General features: G+C 42.6%; 1 protein-coding gene across 1 annotated transcript; it reads left to right on the top strand.

The window, feature by feature from the left end:
• The first annotated feature begins 682 nt into the window (after nucleotides 1-682).
• LOC149849056 (uncharacterized) lies at nucleotides 683-1,911 on the top strand. Its single transcript, XM_090006811.1, has 2 exons — nucleotides 683-1,089; nucleotides 1,764-1,911. The coding sequence occupies exons 1-2, from the start codon at nucleotides 683-685 to the stop codon at nucleotides 1,909-1,911; spliced, it is 555 nt and encodes a 184-aa protein (XP_089862937.1).
• Nucleotides 1,912-16,640: the final 14,729 nt, after the last annotated feature.

Genomic DNA, 16,640 nt, shown 5'->3' with positions numbered 1-16,640 from the left:
TAACGCTGAGACTGAGGAAAATGAGGCTCCTGAGGGCGGTCAGGCACAGTCAGCAGTTGACCCAGTGGGAGATGCACCGGTTGCACCAGGTTCTCCCGAGTACACGCCAGCTTACTACTCACACTTTGTTTCGCCCGAGTACACGCCAGTTTCACCTCCGTGGTCTCAGGCAGTGAGTCCAACTGAGTACACACCTGCTGCTCCTCCTCGTCCGATGCAGAGACAATACGGGAATCGGAACACCTACCGCAACTACTACACTCGTAAGCAGCGGTGATTGTGTTGTTCAGATGAGAACATGTGTGTTTGGAACACTGAGTCAGTGTTCATTTTGTAGATTTGCCTTGTTTTTGCATTGTTGCGGAGGTTTATGCTTTGTAACCCTGTTGTAGAAGGGTAATTTTGGCCTGTACTGGACATATGTATATTTTCCTTAGTTCAAGTAATGAAATTATGCTTCAACTTGTCTCTTTGCTTATACGTGTCTTCTTTTGTTAAGATGGCTTGGCGCGAGCGTTGCGATCGTATCATGGACACTGTGAGCAACCTAGCGGAGGTTGTGGGCAGGCAGGCCGAGGCCATGCGTGCTATGGGAGAGAACATGCGGACCTCTCAGGAGCGAGAGACTCCGGTTCCTACTCCCTCTCCATCTCCAGCGACAGCCGTGCCCTATAAGCAGTTGATGGCTATGAACCCTCCCTCCTTCGATGAAAGGTCTTCACCCGAGGCAGCCGAGGACTGGATACGAGAGATCGAGCGGATCTTTCGGGTGTTGCAGGTCAGTGATGATCGGAAGGTAGATTTTGGCACGTATCGGCTCCGGAAGGATGCCGAGAGGTGGTGGGCAACTACCTTGGATGTTAAGTTCGCAGGCGGTGCAGTCACATGGGAGCAATTCGTTGAGGTTTTCTACGCGGCCTACTTTCCTACCCACGAGCGCAGCCGAAAGATGCAGGAGTTCCTCGACCTTCAGCAGGGGAACTCTACTCTGGCGAACTGCATCACGAGGTTCAGAAGCCTGATGCGCTTCTGCCCTCACGTATACGTGACCGATAAGGAACGAGCGATGAAGTTCGTTTGTGGATTGAAGTTAGCCGTACGCCTGAGAGTGTTCACGCGTTCTCCCTCGACTCTAGAGGAAGCCCTGGAGACGGCTACACTTCTGGAGCAGGAGTGGACAGAATCCCAGAAGACTCCGCAGTCCAAGGGTAACCAGCAGCAACAAGGCCAAAAGAGTTGGTCTAAGAAGTGTTTATTTCAGCAGAATTCGGGTGGAAAGAAGTCCGCCCCGCCAGCAAAGAGGAACCGCAACAACAACAACCGGCAATGACAGAATCGTCAGCCACAGCAGCAGTAGAGACAGATGGTGGCAGCATCGGGTTGCCCAAAATGTCGGATGGATCATCCTGGCTGACCGTGTCCACGGGACCTCGGGGGATGCATCTATTGTGGCAAGATGGGCCACTACATCAAAGATTGTGGGAAGAAGCAGTCCGACGATCTAAGGAGGAACACGCCAGGAACGTCGCAGCCAGCACCTCAGTGACTTCCTCAGCAGCAGCAGCAGCCGCAACAACAACAGTCGTACCCACCGCAGCAATCTTCCCAGCAGAAGACGAGTAAGCAGAGGACGGTGGCAGGGCGTGCCTACGCAGCCACTATCGAGCAAGTGACCAAGGGAGAGTTGGTCCAAGGTACTATTCCAATAGCTGGTTATGCAGCTTTTACCTTGTTTGACTGTGGTGCTTCGCATTCTTTCATAGCTTCGAGATTTGCTGGTTCTTTGCCTATGTCTGCTGTGTTATTGAATTATCCGTTGGAAGTTCGTACACCGACTGGCGACCAATCCTTGTGTACTTTATACATCCCGAGCGTGGAGGTGTCAGTGGCAAGCCAGAACTTTCTAGCTGACTTGATCCTGCTAGACATGACAGAGTTTGATGTCATTCTAGGCATGGATTGGTTGTTTGAGTATCATACTCAAGTTCTGTGCAGAGAAGGCAATGTGGTTTTGTGCCCTCTTGATCGTCCGGTTTTGGAGATCAGCCTTGCTCGACCTATTCGAGATAGTCGTATGATTTCGTCGTTTAAAGTTCAGAAGTATCTGCGGAACGGGGGTACTGCTTTCTTGGTCAGTATCGCTCCAGTTGACTCGGTGTTAACCCCTATCGAGGATCTTGAAGTAGTTCGGGAGTTCCCCGATGTGTTTCCAGAGGAACTGCCTGGATTACCTCCGAAGCGTGAGATCGAGTTTTGTATTGAGTTGTTACCTGGAACGACTCCGATCTCAAAGGCACCATATCGTATGACTCCGGCACCAAATCTTCTTTGGCGCCAAGGGTCCACTCGCTTAATTTGCCTTCATCTTGGCGACAATTGAGAGATCCCTTTTGTGGATATTTAATTGCAGCTTAGGTGATTTTGAGGAGACAGGACTTGGGTAAATGCTCTCTTTTTCTAGCGCTCAGGATATTTTCACTGCCTCGTCTTTACAAGAATATTCTTTAAAGATGTGCCATTGACTGTGATCAATATCAATCACCTATGGCCTTGCAATAACACTGAATCTTCTTTGCTGGCCATATCGAGGATTTATCCTTCATTCTTTTGGTTGGACAATAGAAAGAATTTGAATTTTGAATCTCTTTTTGCAAAAGCTTCACTCTTTTGGAAGTAATGCTCAAGGTAAACTGAGGTAAAGATTTGTGTAATAAAGTTTTGAAATCAACAAATAATTTGATTGACAAATTGACAACATGCTCTTGAAATCCTTGGTGAAAGAGAGCACTTGAGGCCCGGCTTAACGCATCCGTGACGAAAATTATCCTCTCCTTTCCCCAAAGTAGGCGACTAACAATATCAGTTCAATTAAGAACGACCATTGCTGGGAATAATATCAGTTCAATTAAGAACGATCATTGGTTCGCTGGGAACTATATCAGTTCAATGAAGAACGACTATCAGTTCACTTGGGGGAACAATATCAGTTTGATTAAGAACGACTATCAGTTCACTTGGGAACAATATCAGTTTGATATAGAACGACCATCAGTTCACTTGGGAACACTATCAGTTCAATGAAGAACGACTATCAGTTCACTTGAGAACGCTATCAGTTTAATGAAGAACGATTATCAGTTTGCTTGGAACACTTATTAGTTGGATGAAGAACGATTATCAGTTCGCTTGGAACAATTATCAGTTCACTTGGAACACTATCAGTTCGATGAAGAACGAATATCAGTTCACTTGGAACACTATCAGTTCAATGAAGAACGATTATCAGTTCACTTGGGAACACTATCAGTTCGATGAAGAACGATTATCAGTTCGCTTGGAACACTATCAGTTCACTTGGAACACTATCAGTTCGATGAAGAACGACTATTAGTTCACTTGGAACACTATCAGTTCAATGAAGAACGATTATCAGTTCGCTTGGGAACACTATCAGTTCGATGAAGAACGACTATCAGTTCGCTTGGAACACTATCAGTTCACTTGGAACACTATCAGTTCGATGAAGAACGACTATCAGTTCACTTGGAACACTATCAGTTCAATGAAGAACGAGGACCATTAGAGAGTTGGATCGCTTCTATGAATGGTTTCAGGATTATCCCCTTATCCTGAACGGGGAATAGAAATTGGATGACCTGGCGGTCGAAATTGAGAATTGAGTGACCCAAAGGTCGAAAATTGGAAATTGAGTGACCTAGAGGTCAAAATTGAGAATTTGGTAATTGGATTTGAGAATTGGAATTTGAAATTGAAAATTGGGTGACCCTGGGGTCAAAATTGAGAATTGACTGATCCAAAGATTTGAATTGAAAATTGGTGGGCGAAATATCAAATTTGAGCAATTGACAGACCCTGAGGATCGAAATGACTTGGATCAACAAAGGAGAATGATGAGTTCGAGTTAGAGCTCGAATAAAACACAGAGATCACGAGTCGGAGCCCGGATCAACAAAAGAAAATGAAGAGCTCGAGTCAGGGCTCGAGTAAGGTAATGAGATCACGAGTCGGAACCCGGATCAACAAAAGAAAATGAAGAGCTCGAGTCAGGGCTCGAATAAGGTAATGAGATCACGAGTCGGAACCCGGATCAACACACGAAGATGAAGAGCTCGAGTCAGGGCTCGAATAAATAAAGAGATCTCGAGTCGGAACCCGGATCAACAAAAGAAAAATGAAGAGCTCGAATCAGAGCTTGAATAAGGTAAAGAGATCACGAGTCGGAACTCGGATCAACAAAGAAAATGAAGAGCTCGAATCAGAGCTCGAATAAGATAAAGAGATCTCGAGTCAGAACCCGGATCAACAAAAGAAGATGAAGAGCTCGAATCAGAGCTCGAATAAGATAAAGAGATCTCGAGTCGGAACCCGGATCAACAAAAGAAAAATGAAGAGCTCGAATCAGAGTTCGAATAAGGTAAAGTGATCTTGAGTCGGAACTCGGATCAACAAAGAAAAAATATGGACCAACTTGAAAGTTGGAGTTTGAAAGAAAAAGAAGCCTGAATCGGAATTCAGATTCTCAGAGAAGAACCCGGTTAGGGGATCAAAATTTTGCAAATCACCATTGTGGGGACTGGATTTTTGAAAAGAGGATTCTATCTGAAGAATTTTGAGGGAAAATCAACAGAGATTGTAAACTGGAGATTGATGATTAAGATGGGAAATCATTCATAGTCTCAGGATTTATCCCTTCTCCTGAATGGGAAGTGAATTGGGTGCATAATTAGTGCAAATGAAATGCACATGCACATGAAATGCAAATAAAGTGCAAATGAATGCAAAATTAATGCAAATGAGTGCATATATATGCAAAATGAGAGATTGGTTTATCCTGCCTGCATACAGGATGTTTTGAGGTAAAGATAAATTTTCAAAAAAAATGCCCCAGTGTAACTAGGGAGGAAAATTTTGAATAAAAGAAGGATAATTGATGAATAAGGTGACGAGCTTCTTGACTGGTAGATGTCCTCAAGATCATTCCTCATAAGAGAGACATTGTGAAAAAGAAGAAAAACAAATAAGATGGCTCCAAGCTATTGGAAAATTTGATGATTTTATTGATACTTTGAAATCAAGGAAAGAAAATGGAATTACATTATTCTTTTTGAAAAAGCAAGATGAGAAATGGGAAATTGTTGGCATTGTCATCTTCTTCAATGATTGTAAAAAAAAATCTTAGTCAGGATGACTAATCCTCCTTTTCATCTTCAACGAGGAGCTTCTTGTCAATGCAGTCTTGAACAATGTTCTTAAGGACGAAGCAGTTTTCTGTATCGTGCCCTACTGCTCGATGAAACTTGCAAAACTGTTCTTTGAATCTGCCCATAATTGCCGGAGGATCAGCGGCTTTAGGCAACCGGACAATGTCTTTCGCAAGCATATACTCGAGGATACTCTCGAGTGTCTGATCCAGAGGGGTGAATTCTCGATCAGTTCTCCAGCCCTTGCGCTTTGATTTTCCCTGATCTTTCTTTTGATGTTGAGGGCTGGATTGGAGAGGTTTATCAGTGTTGATGTCCTTCCCTCTTTGCTTTTTGATTCTCTCCAAACTATTGCCATGATCATTCTTGTTGCCTTTGCTATTATTGAAAGATTAGCCGCAAAAGTGAAGTGAGCCTTCTTCTTTTGTTCACCTTGAGGGTTATTCTTGGAAAATGTGAAGCCTTCATAGACTCCATTCTCCACGCTCAGCTCGAGCCATTCTGCTCGCTCAATGAGTTCAACGAAAGATTTGGAGGGTGAGGTAGAGATTAATCCTCTCAGAGGTTGAGAAAAATTATTGAGGATCAGCGATAGAGCATGCCTTTCTGATATAGGATCCCTCATTTTGTTGCAGGTCTCTCTCCATCTGTGAATGAAGTCCCTCACCTTTTCATTCTCATTCTGCCTTAGATTGCAGAGATGGCTCAATGTTGGGAGCGCTTCAGTATTGAACAGAAATCACTCAATGAATAGGTTGACCACCTTATCGAATTCTCGCAGCTCGATTGGATTAATATGCTCAGAGTACCACTTGGCGGCAGTGCCTTTTAGGCTACGAGGAAAACAGAGAAATAGGGCCCTATTGTCTCTCTTAAATTTGGAGCATTCGGCGAAGAACATGGCAAGGTGGGCTTTGGGATCACCAGAACCATCGAATTTAATGAACTTGCGGGGCAGATTTTCCAGATCTTCGTCTCCTTCTAGACCATCATAAAAGTCCTTGCTAGTGAAAACTTTCTTACCCTTGTCGCGGGCTTGCAGATCTTTGACCACTCTAGCCATTTCCCTGAATTGTGCTTGCAGGGGCTCTTCTGCAACTTGACTTCTTGGTTTGTGGCCCCTCCTTTGGCCACGTTTCTGAAATGCCGGAGGCACCTCATATTCTTCATCGGTATCATCTTCGTCTGAAGTATCATGAACATTCTCCTCGGAGGACTTGGTTGACCTCTTGGCCACACAATCTCTAATTCTCTGACTGAATGAATTTTTGTCTGAGCTGGTGCCAGCCTGCTCACTCATCATCCTCTTCATCATTTTCTAAAACATCGTGTACATCTGAGGGTCGATACCGTCATCTTCTGTCTGCTCTTGGTCTTTGTCTGACCTTGGCGAATTCATCTCTCCTTCTGATGTTGATGAGTAGCTGAAATGCTGTGATGATGTTTTCCTTCCGGACCTTGTTTGAACCATCAGATGCTGTGAAGGCTTTCTTGTGTTCTCTTTCTTTCTCTTTCTCTGCAGGACTCTGCAGGGCAAAGATAGGATCAAATTTTGAGGAAATTTTTTGGATTTTGAGAAAAATATGGTAGACCATTGGAAGATTATCCCATTACTAGGGATTGAGTCATCGTAAGGATTACGACAATTGTGTTGTCATCCTTTTGCAAGGAAAATAAACAATCGAAAATGTGCCTTGTTACCTAGGCGAGGTCGTCAACCACGAGGAAAACACCATTTTGAAGGAAAGAGATATCTTTTGGAAAAACAATCCGAAAATGGATTTAAAATAATGAGAAGTCAAGTGGGTAAACAATTTCCACCACAATAATCAAGGTATGCCTGAGGAAAATAAGATGAAGAATTTTGCAAATAGACAAAAAGGATTGAAAATCCAATGAGAGAAAACATATGATTGCAAGTAGGATAAAAAAATGCAACTGAAAATTCGAGATCCAGTGGAACGGGAGAATAGAAAATCACCTGGAGTTTTGAAAGAAATTGGATATTTGAGAAAATCATCCAGGGTTTGAGAAAATGAAGGAAAAGGTGAAAAATATGGATATTTGAAAATAGTTTTGGTGAAAATATGAAGCATAATCACATCCTGCACAAACATTCATGCACATTCAGCACTCTCTAAATACTTCAGATTTTACAGTCCTGATTTCAACTCCGGTTCTAAGGTAAGGTTTTCCAACATCCTTGAGCGCCTACCGATATACTTCGGATTGTGGCCCGCGGTACGTGGTAGGGGGGTGTTAACCCAAATAAGTGGCCCAGTTGTGAGGCTCTGTCCCGAACTAGGGTTCTGGAAGAGAGCCCAGCAACGTGAAGATCGGGTAATGATAGGTAATGGAGATTTTGAAAAATGATCACATGCAAGAAATAGAGGGCTCTAAATCCTAGAGAGATAGATTTTGAAAACTTTGAAGAAGCATACATTGTTTGCATTCAGATCCTAAATTGAGGAGAGTTGTGTTTAGACCTAAGTCTATGTGAGCATGAAAATATCTCCTCAATCTGGTCCTACCAAACCATGCCTAGTCTATATGCAGTCAATGTCAGCTAGGTCAGAATCTAGGCTCCTAGGTTCACATGATATTGAAAGTAAAAGAGCTGACATTTTGTGAACATAATTTCAATAATTGAACTAAGTTAAGCACAATTTTGATCAGACAAGGACAGGTCCCATCTCGGTCGCCAAACCTGTTATCGTCGCAAAATTTTTCCCGCCTTCCCTTCCTTGCGGAAGAGAGAGGGAAATGGCTTTCGCGATTGAAACTTGACCGGATTTTGGAAATTGTTTTGAAATACTCGCATCCGTTTTGAAAATTACGGGAAAATCCATGGGATGGGCTCGACCTGTCGGTACGAGGTTCGACCGTTCCTGCCGCCTTTAACAGGGGTAATCGAACCAAGGACCAAAATTGTGCTTGACTTAGTTAAATCATCAAAATCGTGTTCTATCCTAAATGCACAGAGAATTCAGGCATGTGCTATGAGATTTTTTAAAATGCCAGTTGGAAAAATATGATGTATGCTTAGAAAACATTTGGAGTTGGAAAACATTTCTCAGGAAAAAGGTGAAATTCAATTTCTCAGGAAACTCAGATAAAAGGGGTTTTGAAATCACGAGAAAGTTCATAAAGATGTGGGAAAATCATGAATGGATGAAAATCCTGAGAAAATAGAAAGAATTCTTGAGAAAAGAGTGAACATTTGAAAAGGGAAACACTTCTCAGGAAAACTCAGACTTTGAGTATTTTCTTAGGAAAATGATGGAAAATTTATAGGAAAACTCATTGGAGAAGAAAAAACTGAACTTGGGAAATTGAAATCCTGGGAATCTTACCCTTGAAATACTTGGAAATCGATTTTGATCTTTGAGAAAGGTGAGAGACCTCTTTTGAAAATCTTGAGAAAATAAACTTTTCCATGGAAAACTGTAAAAAGGACTTGACTTGGGAAAACCGATTTTGGAAAATCCTCAGAGTTTCTTGAGAAATTGATTTCTTGAGAATGAAACTTTCTTAAGAAAATCCTGAGAAAACCAATGATTTCATGATGCAAATGATATGAGTGAATGAATGCACTTTGAAAGATTTTTTGAGGAATTGGTTGGAAAAATGTGTATTAAGTCAAAATAAATCCTTCACATATTCTGACTGTGGCTATGAATATGTTCAGAGTTTAATCGATTTAATGCACAATACTTTGAAAATATTAGAAATATGATGTGCATTTTAAGATAGCCTAAGAGTGTAGGCTCAGTGTGACTAGTAGAAAGATGATGGATCTGGGTCTCGTCCATATTCCGACTAGGGCCGTAAATATGGATTCCACTGAGTTCATCAAATCCCTAAGAGTTGGTGCACGTGCCATTCGTATACATCCATAGTGCTTTTGAAATAATGTGCATGAATCACATAAACAGGATATTGCATAAATTCAAATTATATGATATGCATCCTAGTCTAAGCAGAAAATTAAATCTCTTATTCCAAAATTTACATTATTACATCACTAAATAAATGAAATAAATGGAAATTGCAGACTTCAGCTCCTTCTTTTGAATGTCCCTGCCAAACTTGAAATAAGGTTAGCTCAAATATGTGAGTTTTTCCAAGATTTTCTAATAATATTATGAAATTATTAGACTTAATTGGATATAAACTCTATTCTCATGCTTCCTTGATATTTGAAATGATGAAAATGCAAGAAATTCAGTAGAAAATAGTTTGAAATTCGAAATGGTGGTCAAAATAACCAAAATACCCCTAATATTAAAGTTATACCTTTAAAAACAAGGTTTTTGAAGGAAATTTTGGTAAAAATTGAGATTTTGAAATTCAAATTGAATCAAATGATGATGAAATGCAGTATGAGACATTATGACATGCTGCTAAACACATTAGGACTGTAAAATCAGAATTTGACATTTTGCAATTTATCCAAAATAACGAATTTTGCTTGTTTTTCGCTTGGATTCGGGTCCCGCGGGGCCCTATTTTGATATTATGGCTAAACCAAGCCTCAAATGAATTCCAAATTACACCAAATTCGGTATGAAGCATCTTCCTACTCTGATAAACAGCCTAGAATGCTAAAACTCACGAAATGATATGATTTAAATGCTAAAATTTAGAGAAAAACCTAAAGTGGACGAATTTCACCTACGGACCCGAACCAAATACAATGCTTAATATGATAATGCAAAAATTACACCATAAAAACCTTTGATATTTTGCATACTGCTAAAGGACCCGAAATTGTACATTTTTGGTTTTTACAGTTTCGGGATTTGAACTACGGTGAGTTCAGTAACGGGTATTTGGTTCTGTCGGAGATAAAATTGACCTAATCTAATATAAAAATGCTAAAAAAATAGAAAACAGCTATGGAAATTTCTGATATTTAACTGCGCTACTCACGACATATACAGGAACAACTTTCATGTTTATGACTTTGGCATTTGATCGACAGAAACACAGATAAAAATACAACTTTTCATGCCTGAAGCAACAGAACAAACAAATGTTACAAAACAGAGGACTGACAAGAAAAATCCGAAACAGATCTTAAAACTGTTCTAAAAATCAATAGCTTTCAGATGCAAACAGAGGACATCCCGGACATGACATTCACTTTTTACAGATTCAGATTTGGATCATTACCCAAAGAGAACCCATCTCCTTAAGGCGATCCAAAATCTCAAGGGCCCAAATCAGGCTCTGACACGTGTCCCGAACTCTCGGATTTTTGTCAGACATCAAAAAAAATCCAAAAACTCGGAGAAAATCATGTTAAAAACTAGACATCCTCCCAAGTTCAAAACATTTTTTGGATCGAATATCAAACTCCCACGAGAGAGATCTCGATTTTACAAGTCGGAAATGAGTTTTTAAAATGCATCCCGGGTAACAAAACCCGACTTACCATTTTGAATGTTTACCACAGTAAACAAATTCAAATCCTTCCGAATTTTTGGCACATTTCTAGGGAAACCTAAGGCCGCATACCATGATGTTTTTAGAATTTTTAATGAAAATTAAATACATGAAATAACGTGTGGACTGACTGACAAAAACAGAGAGTTACTGAAACTGAGCAGAATTGAAATAAATATCGAATTAAACCTAATTAACTTATGAAACATGCTAAATTAACGAAAAAAATATAAATTAAATTTAGCTAAATGCATGAATGCTAAAAATCATCAAGGAAGTATACTTGTATTTTTATATATGTTGTTTTATGAGAATAGCTCAATCCATCCCTCGGATGAGCTCTTTCTTCAAACGACACGTGAATCAAATCATGATATTATGAAATCAAGAGGAAAGGAGGTGCACCTTGTGTTTTTATGCAGCTTTGAAACTCTCGAGATGGACGGCTACCAACGGCTTCGTTCGTTCTTCGATCCGGGCTTCGGATGGTTCACGAAAATCGACCCACGTCTAGATCAAATTGGCCACAGCATGAGCAAGGTCGGTGCTTCACTGCACCTTCTCCACTGAGCTCAAAAGGGGGCGTGAATTCCAAAGTTCAAAATCGTGTTCTGAAGAAAATCTAGGTTGAATTTCATAGTCCAAAAGGAGCTCCCTTAGGCTGGGCGTGGGGCCTTGTATTTATAGAAATTTTTGGGAAATTTTGAAATTCAAAGAGGCTTAATCTGAGCCCTCCATGTGGCGCCATCTCAGGGCATGCCATTTTGATTTTTGAGAAAATAAAAATGAGAATTTTGTGGGTGAGACACCTCAGCAGGGGATTTTTTTGGAAATTTTCAAAATGTAGCTTGATTTTCTATGCAGGAGTCTCCCAAATGGCGCCACCTCATAGGGTGCTACCTGGGGTTTGAAATTCAAAATTTGTCTTTTGTAGGGAGCCCTCAGGTGGCGCCACCTCATGGGGCTATTTTTATTTTGAATAAAATAAAAAAATGAAAATTGAAGCCAAGTGGGGCTCTGGGATGGCGCCACCTCAAAAGGTTCTTGAGATTTGAATCTAGAAGCAGTAGGAGCATGCCATGTGGCATCACATCAGAGTGGCTCTGGACACGTGTCAGAAGAACAGGGCAGTGGGCTCAGAAGGTGCCACCTCAGAGGAGTTTGAATTCTACTTTTTCTGATGAAAGGAGATCTGGACATGTGGCAGTCCAGGATGGTTTCATACCTGACAAGTGTCAGCTTGCTGGAGGAGGTTCTTCAGATGGTGCCACCTCAGGGAAGAAATTTGAAATTCAAATGAGGTTGGCTCTGAAGGAATGGAGAGTGGACATGTGGCGCTACCTCAGGGTGGCTCCTAGAGTGCCATGTGGCAGTTGGGAGGAGCAAAGAACATGTGGCGCCCTCATAGACCATGTGGAAAAGGCAGAAGTCAGGATTTGTGCCACCTAGGCCTTGTCTGAAAATTTTTGAATGGTTTGCTTTTCCTGAAGAAGGCCAAGAGTGACATGTGTCTTCTACTTTTTCTGAAGGAAGCTAGAAATGACATGTGTCATCTACTTTTTTGAGAAAAAGTAGGGGAAGACATGTGTCATCCTGCTTTTTCTGAAAGAAGCAGAGATTGACACGTGGCAGAGGGAAGAAAAGAAGGCCCAAGCCATGTGGCGCCATCTCAGACAGAATAGAAAAGGTGAAGTTCAGGATTTGCGCCACCTCTGGAAGGATTTGAATGTTTGAATTCTAGCTTTTTCTGAAGAGAGCAGGAAATGACATGTGTCATTTGCTTTTTCTGAGAAGAGCAGAGAATGACACGTGTCACCTGCTGCAGGAGAGAATACCTCAGATGGCGCCACCTCAGAAGGAGACAACTCTACTTTTTCTTTAGGAAGCTAGGAGTGACACGTGTCTCCTACTTTTCTGAGAAAAGTAGGGAGAGACATGTGTCAGTCTACTTTTCTGAAGGAGGGAGAGGTTGACACGTGTCCTCTGCAGGAGACACACTTCAAATGGCGCCACCTCAGAGAAGACAAGCTTTACTTTTTCTGGACAGGACAATATATGACACTTGGCATCTCATGGTGACTTTGAATGACACATGGCACATGGTGAAGATGGTGGATACTGACACATGGCATGGAATGACATGTGGCGGCTTCTTAAGGTAGCCCCACACTGACCCTTGGCAGATAAATGGGAGGAGAGAGAAAAGACAAGTGGTGCCAATCCAGGGGACAAGGCTCCTATATTTTTGGGTTTTTCAAAGTTCAGGTTTTTCAAAAGAAAAGCCTATGTGACACCACCTCAGTGTGGGTCCCACATTGCTTCTTTATTGAAATAAGGACAAGACAACAAAACCTTTTTTTGGGAATTTTCACAAAATCTGGACTAATTGGTAAAACAATTTTTTTTGAAAAGAGTTGGCCCCTGTAGGGCGATTTTGTAAAAGAATGATAGTTGAAATAGTTTGACAAAAGGGCAAAATCTGAGGTGAAGTGATTGAAATCCATATTGAAAACTATCCAGATCGTTTTCCTAAGGAAATATTTTGAAATTCAGAGTCCTGGGGGTAGAATGGGAAGAATTAATAATTTTGAAGACCAAGGGTTTAAAATCGATTTTGAAAAAAGTTGAAATTCTAATCTGGATTGAAAATTTTGAAATCAAGAGTTCTGGATCTCGAAATGACATGCTGTGCAGTGCAGTGATATAAGATGCTCATGCAATGATATGCAATGCCATGTCTAATGCAATATAATCTTGAACCAAGACTTGGAGATGCCTGTCTCCTGTCAGGAATAAAATTTTGAATATCTGAGCTAAAAATAGAGAAATTTTGAGAGTTCTAGATGAAATTTGGACTTTTGCAAGGTCCGGGCTCAAAAAATGACCATTTTGCCCTCCGACGATTTCAGAGGCTGGATGCTGATGCTTGGTGGAAATGTTGGAGAGGTGAATGAAAATTTGGGGTGTTTACAGTAGGGTTTGACACTTTTGATCTATTGAGGTCCTGAGACTCGGTTGGAGTCTACGGGCAATGGCCAGGTTGGTGAGAATGTGCTCACATGTTCGTGTCGCCCTAGGCATAAAATAAAATGGTATAATATCGTCTTCACAGGCGATGTACTCATGGTGGCCGGGTGAGGCTGAGCACGTGAATGGGCAGACCAAGTCCTCGTTTGCGTACCCCGCGGGGACCACAAGGCACGACTACCTCGAGAGGAGGTACGACTAGAAGTTTGAGCCTAAATAAGATAAACCTACCGCGCCCCATTCACAATTTGGTCACCTAGGGAGAGGGTGAATGGTACAACCCCGAGTGACGTGTCGTTACTACGACTTGTTCTTTTGAGGAGCCGATGTGCCGTCTGACCTCCAGTCACTCGGAGTTAGGGAGGTCGAGGTTGCCCTCTACAGGGACCCTTGCTACTACAGTAGTACGGATTGCAATCCTTTGCCCCTGCGAAAGGTTTCTCCTGGCTGCGTGTCGCCCGCAGGTGGTTTTCTCGTTCTGTAGCATCCCCAGTTACCATATTAGAAATTGAATAACAGACGCCGGGTGCATGTCTCACAGAACTCGAGGGTTTTGCTTCGCGTACCCGAAGGAGGTAAAAAGATCAACATAAGGACTAACCAATCAGACTGACTTACTGTAGTTGTTACTCTAGAGCCGTATATACTTGTATTCAGTTGCTACACTCTGTGGGTTAGTTCCTACTTTGTTACTTTAGCTGTTACTTTCTGTTGTTTAGTTTCTGCTCTGTTACTTGTAGTTTTACAGTCTTGTGGTACGTGCACCTTCCTGACACGCACTTGTACTTTTATTCAAATGCTTCTAAATGTTCCATCATGCTAGTTATAGTGTGGTACTTAGCACACTTATAGCATGTTGCTTACTTTCTGCTTTTCCTTAAAAATGATAATGTATGGATGGTTTGTCTCACCAACTCGCAAGAGTACTGACCCCGTTTTATGGGGATACAGGTGACGAGTAGACGCAACGCGATGCGACGACACACAACAGTAGCCTTGAGACCCACACTTTGCAGCAAATTCTGGCTTCTTCTGGTTTTGGGGTTTTGAGGGGTTGTACCTCTCCTTTTTGTGAGACTAACCCTTTTTGTACCCAGTCTCGTTTTTGTATCATTGTAACTATTGTGGAAATTAAAAATACTTTACTTGTCTACTGTGGTTTGGTTTTCTCTACTGTGGCTCGCTCAGACTTGTGGCCTTTGCTTCACCCCTGTTTTCCTCTACTTCCGCTAGTTGTTTTTCACTCTGTATATCCTCAAAAAAAAAAATTTTGCTCAAAATCCAAGGGTTTTTACAAGGTCGGGGTTTGGGGCATCACAGAGATTGGTATCAGAGCCTGGTTTTATAATTGTGGTCCAAGACTCCTGCGTGCATCGTCCATCGCACTGTAAGTATGTTCTGAATAATTGCTTTCATTGCTTCTTAATGATTTCTGCTGTATGTAGCTTTGCATGCTTGATTAGTTACATAATTTGTTAGATGCCTGCTGATTCGAGGAATGAGCGAATGCTCGGAGCTCTTATCGACTTGATTCGAGGCACAGAGGCCCTCGATCAAGCGGTACAGCAGATTGTGCGGAGTGCCCGGATACTTGCACATCCGGCACCTCCTTATGGGAGATGTGACCAGTACCACGCGGGACAGATTTTTCCTCGTGCTTTGAGCGTAAGCCCCTACTGTGGCCTTAGGGGGCATATTGAGGTTGAGTGTCAGCGTAAGTTGGGCGATGAACTCGCGATGGGTAATGCTGAGACTGAGGAGAACGAGGCTCTTGAGGGCGGTCAGGCACAGTCAGCAGTTGACTCAGTGGGAGATGCACCGGTTGCACCAGGTTCTCCCGAGTACAAGCCAGCTTCCTACTCACGCTCTGTTTCGCCCGAGTACACGCCAGCTTCACCTCCGTGGTCTCAGGCAGTGAGTCCTTATGAGTACACACCTGCTTCTCCTCCTCGTCCGATGCAGAGACGATACTGGAATCGGAACACCTACCGCAACTACTACACTTGTAGGCAGCGGTGATTGTGTTGTTCAGATGAGAACACGTGTGGTTGGAACACTGAGTCAGTGTTCATTTTGTAGACTTGCCTTGTTTATGCATTGTTGCAGAGGTTTATGCATTATAACCCTGTTGTAGAGGGTAATTTTGGCTTGTACTGAATATTTGTATGCATCTGCTTTTTAAGTAATGAAATTATGCTTCAACTTGTCTCTTTGCTTATACATGTCTTCTTTTGTTAAGATGGCTTGGCGCGAGCATTGCGATCGTATCATGGACACCGTGAGCAACCTGGCCGAGGTTGTGGGCAGGCAGGCTAAGGCCATGCATGCTATGGGAGAGAACATGCGGACCTCTCAGGAGCGAGAGACTCCGGTTCCTACTCCCTCTCCAGTTCCAGCAACAGTTGTGCCCTATAAGCAGTTCATGGCTATGAACCCCCCTCCTTCGACGGAAAGTCTTCACCCGAGGCAGCCGAGAACTGGATACGAGAGATCGAGCAGATCTTTCCTGTGTTGCAGGTCAGTGACGACAGAAAGGTGGATTTTGGCACGTATCGGCTCCGGAAGGATGCCGAGAGGTGGTGGGCGACCACCTTGGATATCAAGTTCGCAGGCGGTGCAGTCACATGGGAGCAGTTCGTAGAGGTTTTCTACGTGGCCTATTTTCCTACCCACGAGCGCAGCCGGAAGATGCAGGAGTTCCTCGACCTTCAGCAGGGGAACTCTACTTTGGCGGACTACATCACGAAGTTCAAAAGCCTGGAGTGCTTCTGCCCTCACGTATACGTGACCGAGAAGGAAGGAGCGATGAAGTTCGCTCGTGGATTGAAGTTAGCCCTACGCCTGAGAGTGTTCACGCGTGCTCCCTCGACTCTAGAGGAAGCCCTGAAGATGGCTACACTTCTGGAGCAGGAGTGGACAGAATCCCAGAAGACTCCGCAGTCC

Source organism: Nuphar pumila, chromosome 1 (assembly GCF_984573655.1).
Source record: "Nuphar pumila chromosome 1, dmNupPumi1.hap1.1, whole genome shotgun sequence".
Classification (NCBI taxonomy): domain Eukaryota; kingdom Viridiplantae; phylum Streptophyta; class Magnoliopsida; order Nymphaeales; family Nymphaeaceae; genus Nuphar; species Nuphar pumila.
Note: the sequence above shows the minus strand (reverse complement) of the source record. Positions and strands in the feature narration are given on the sequence as shown.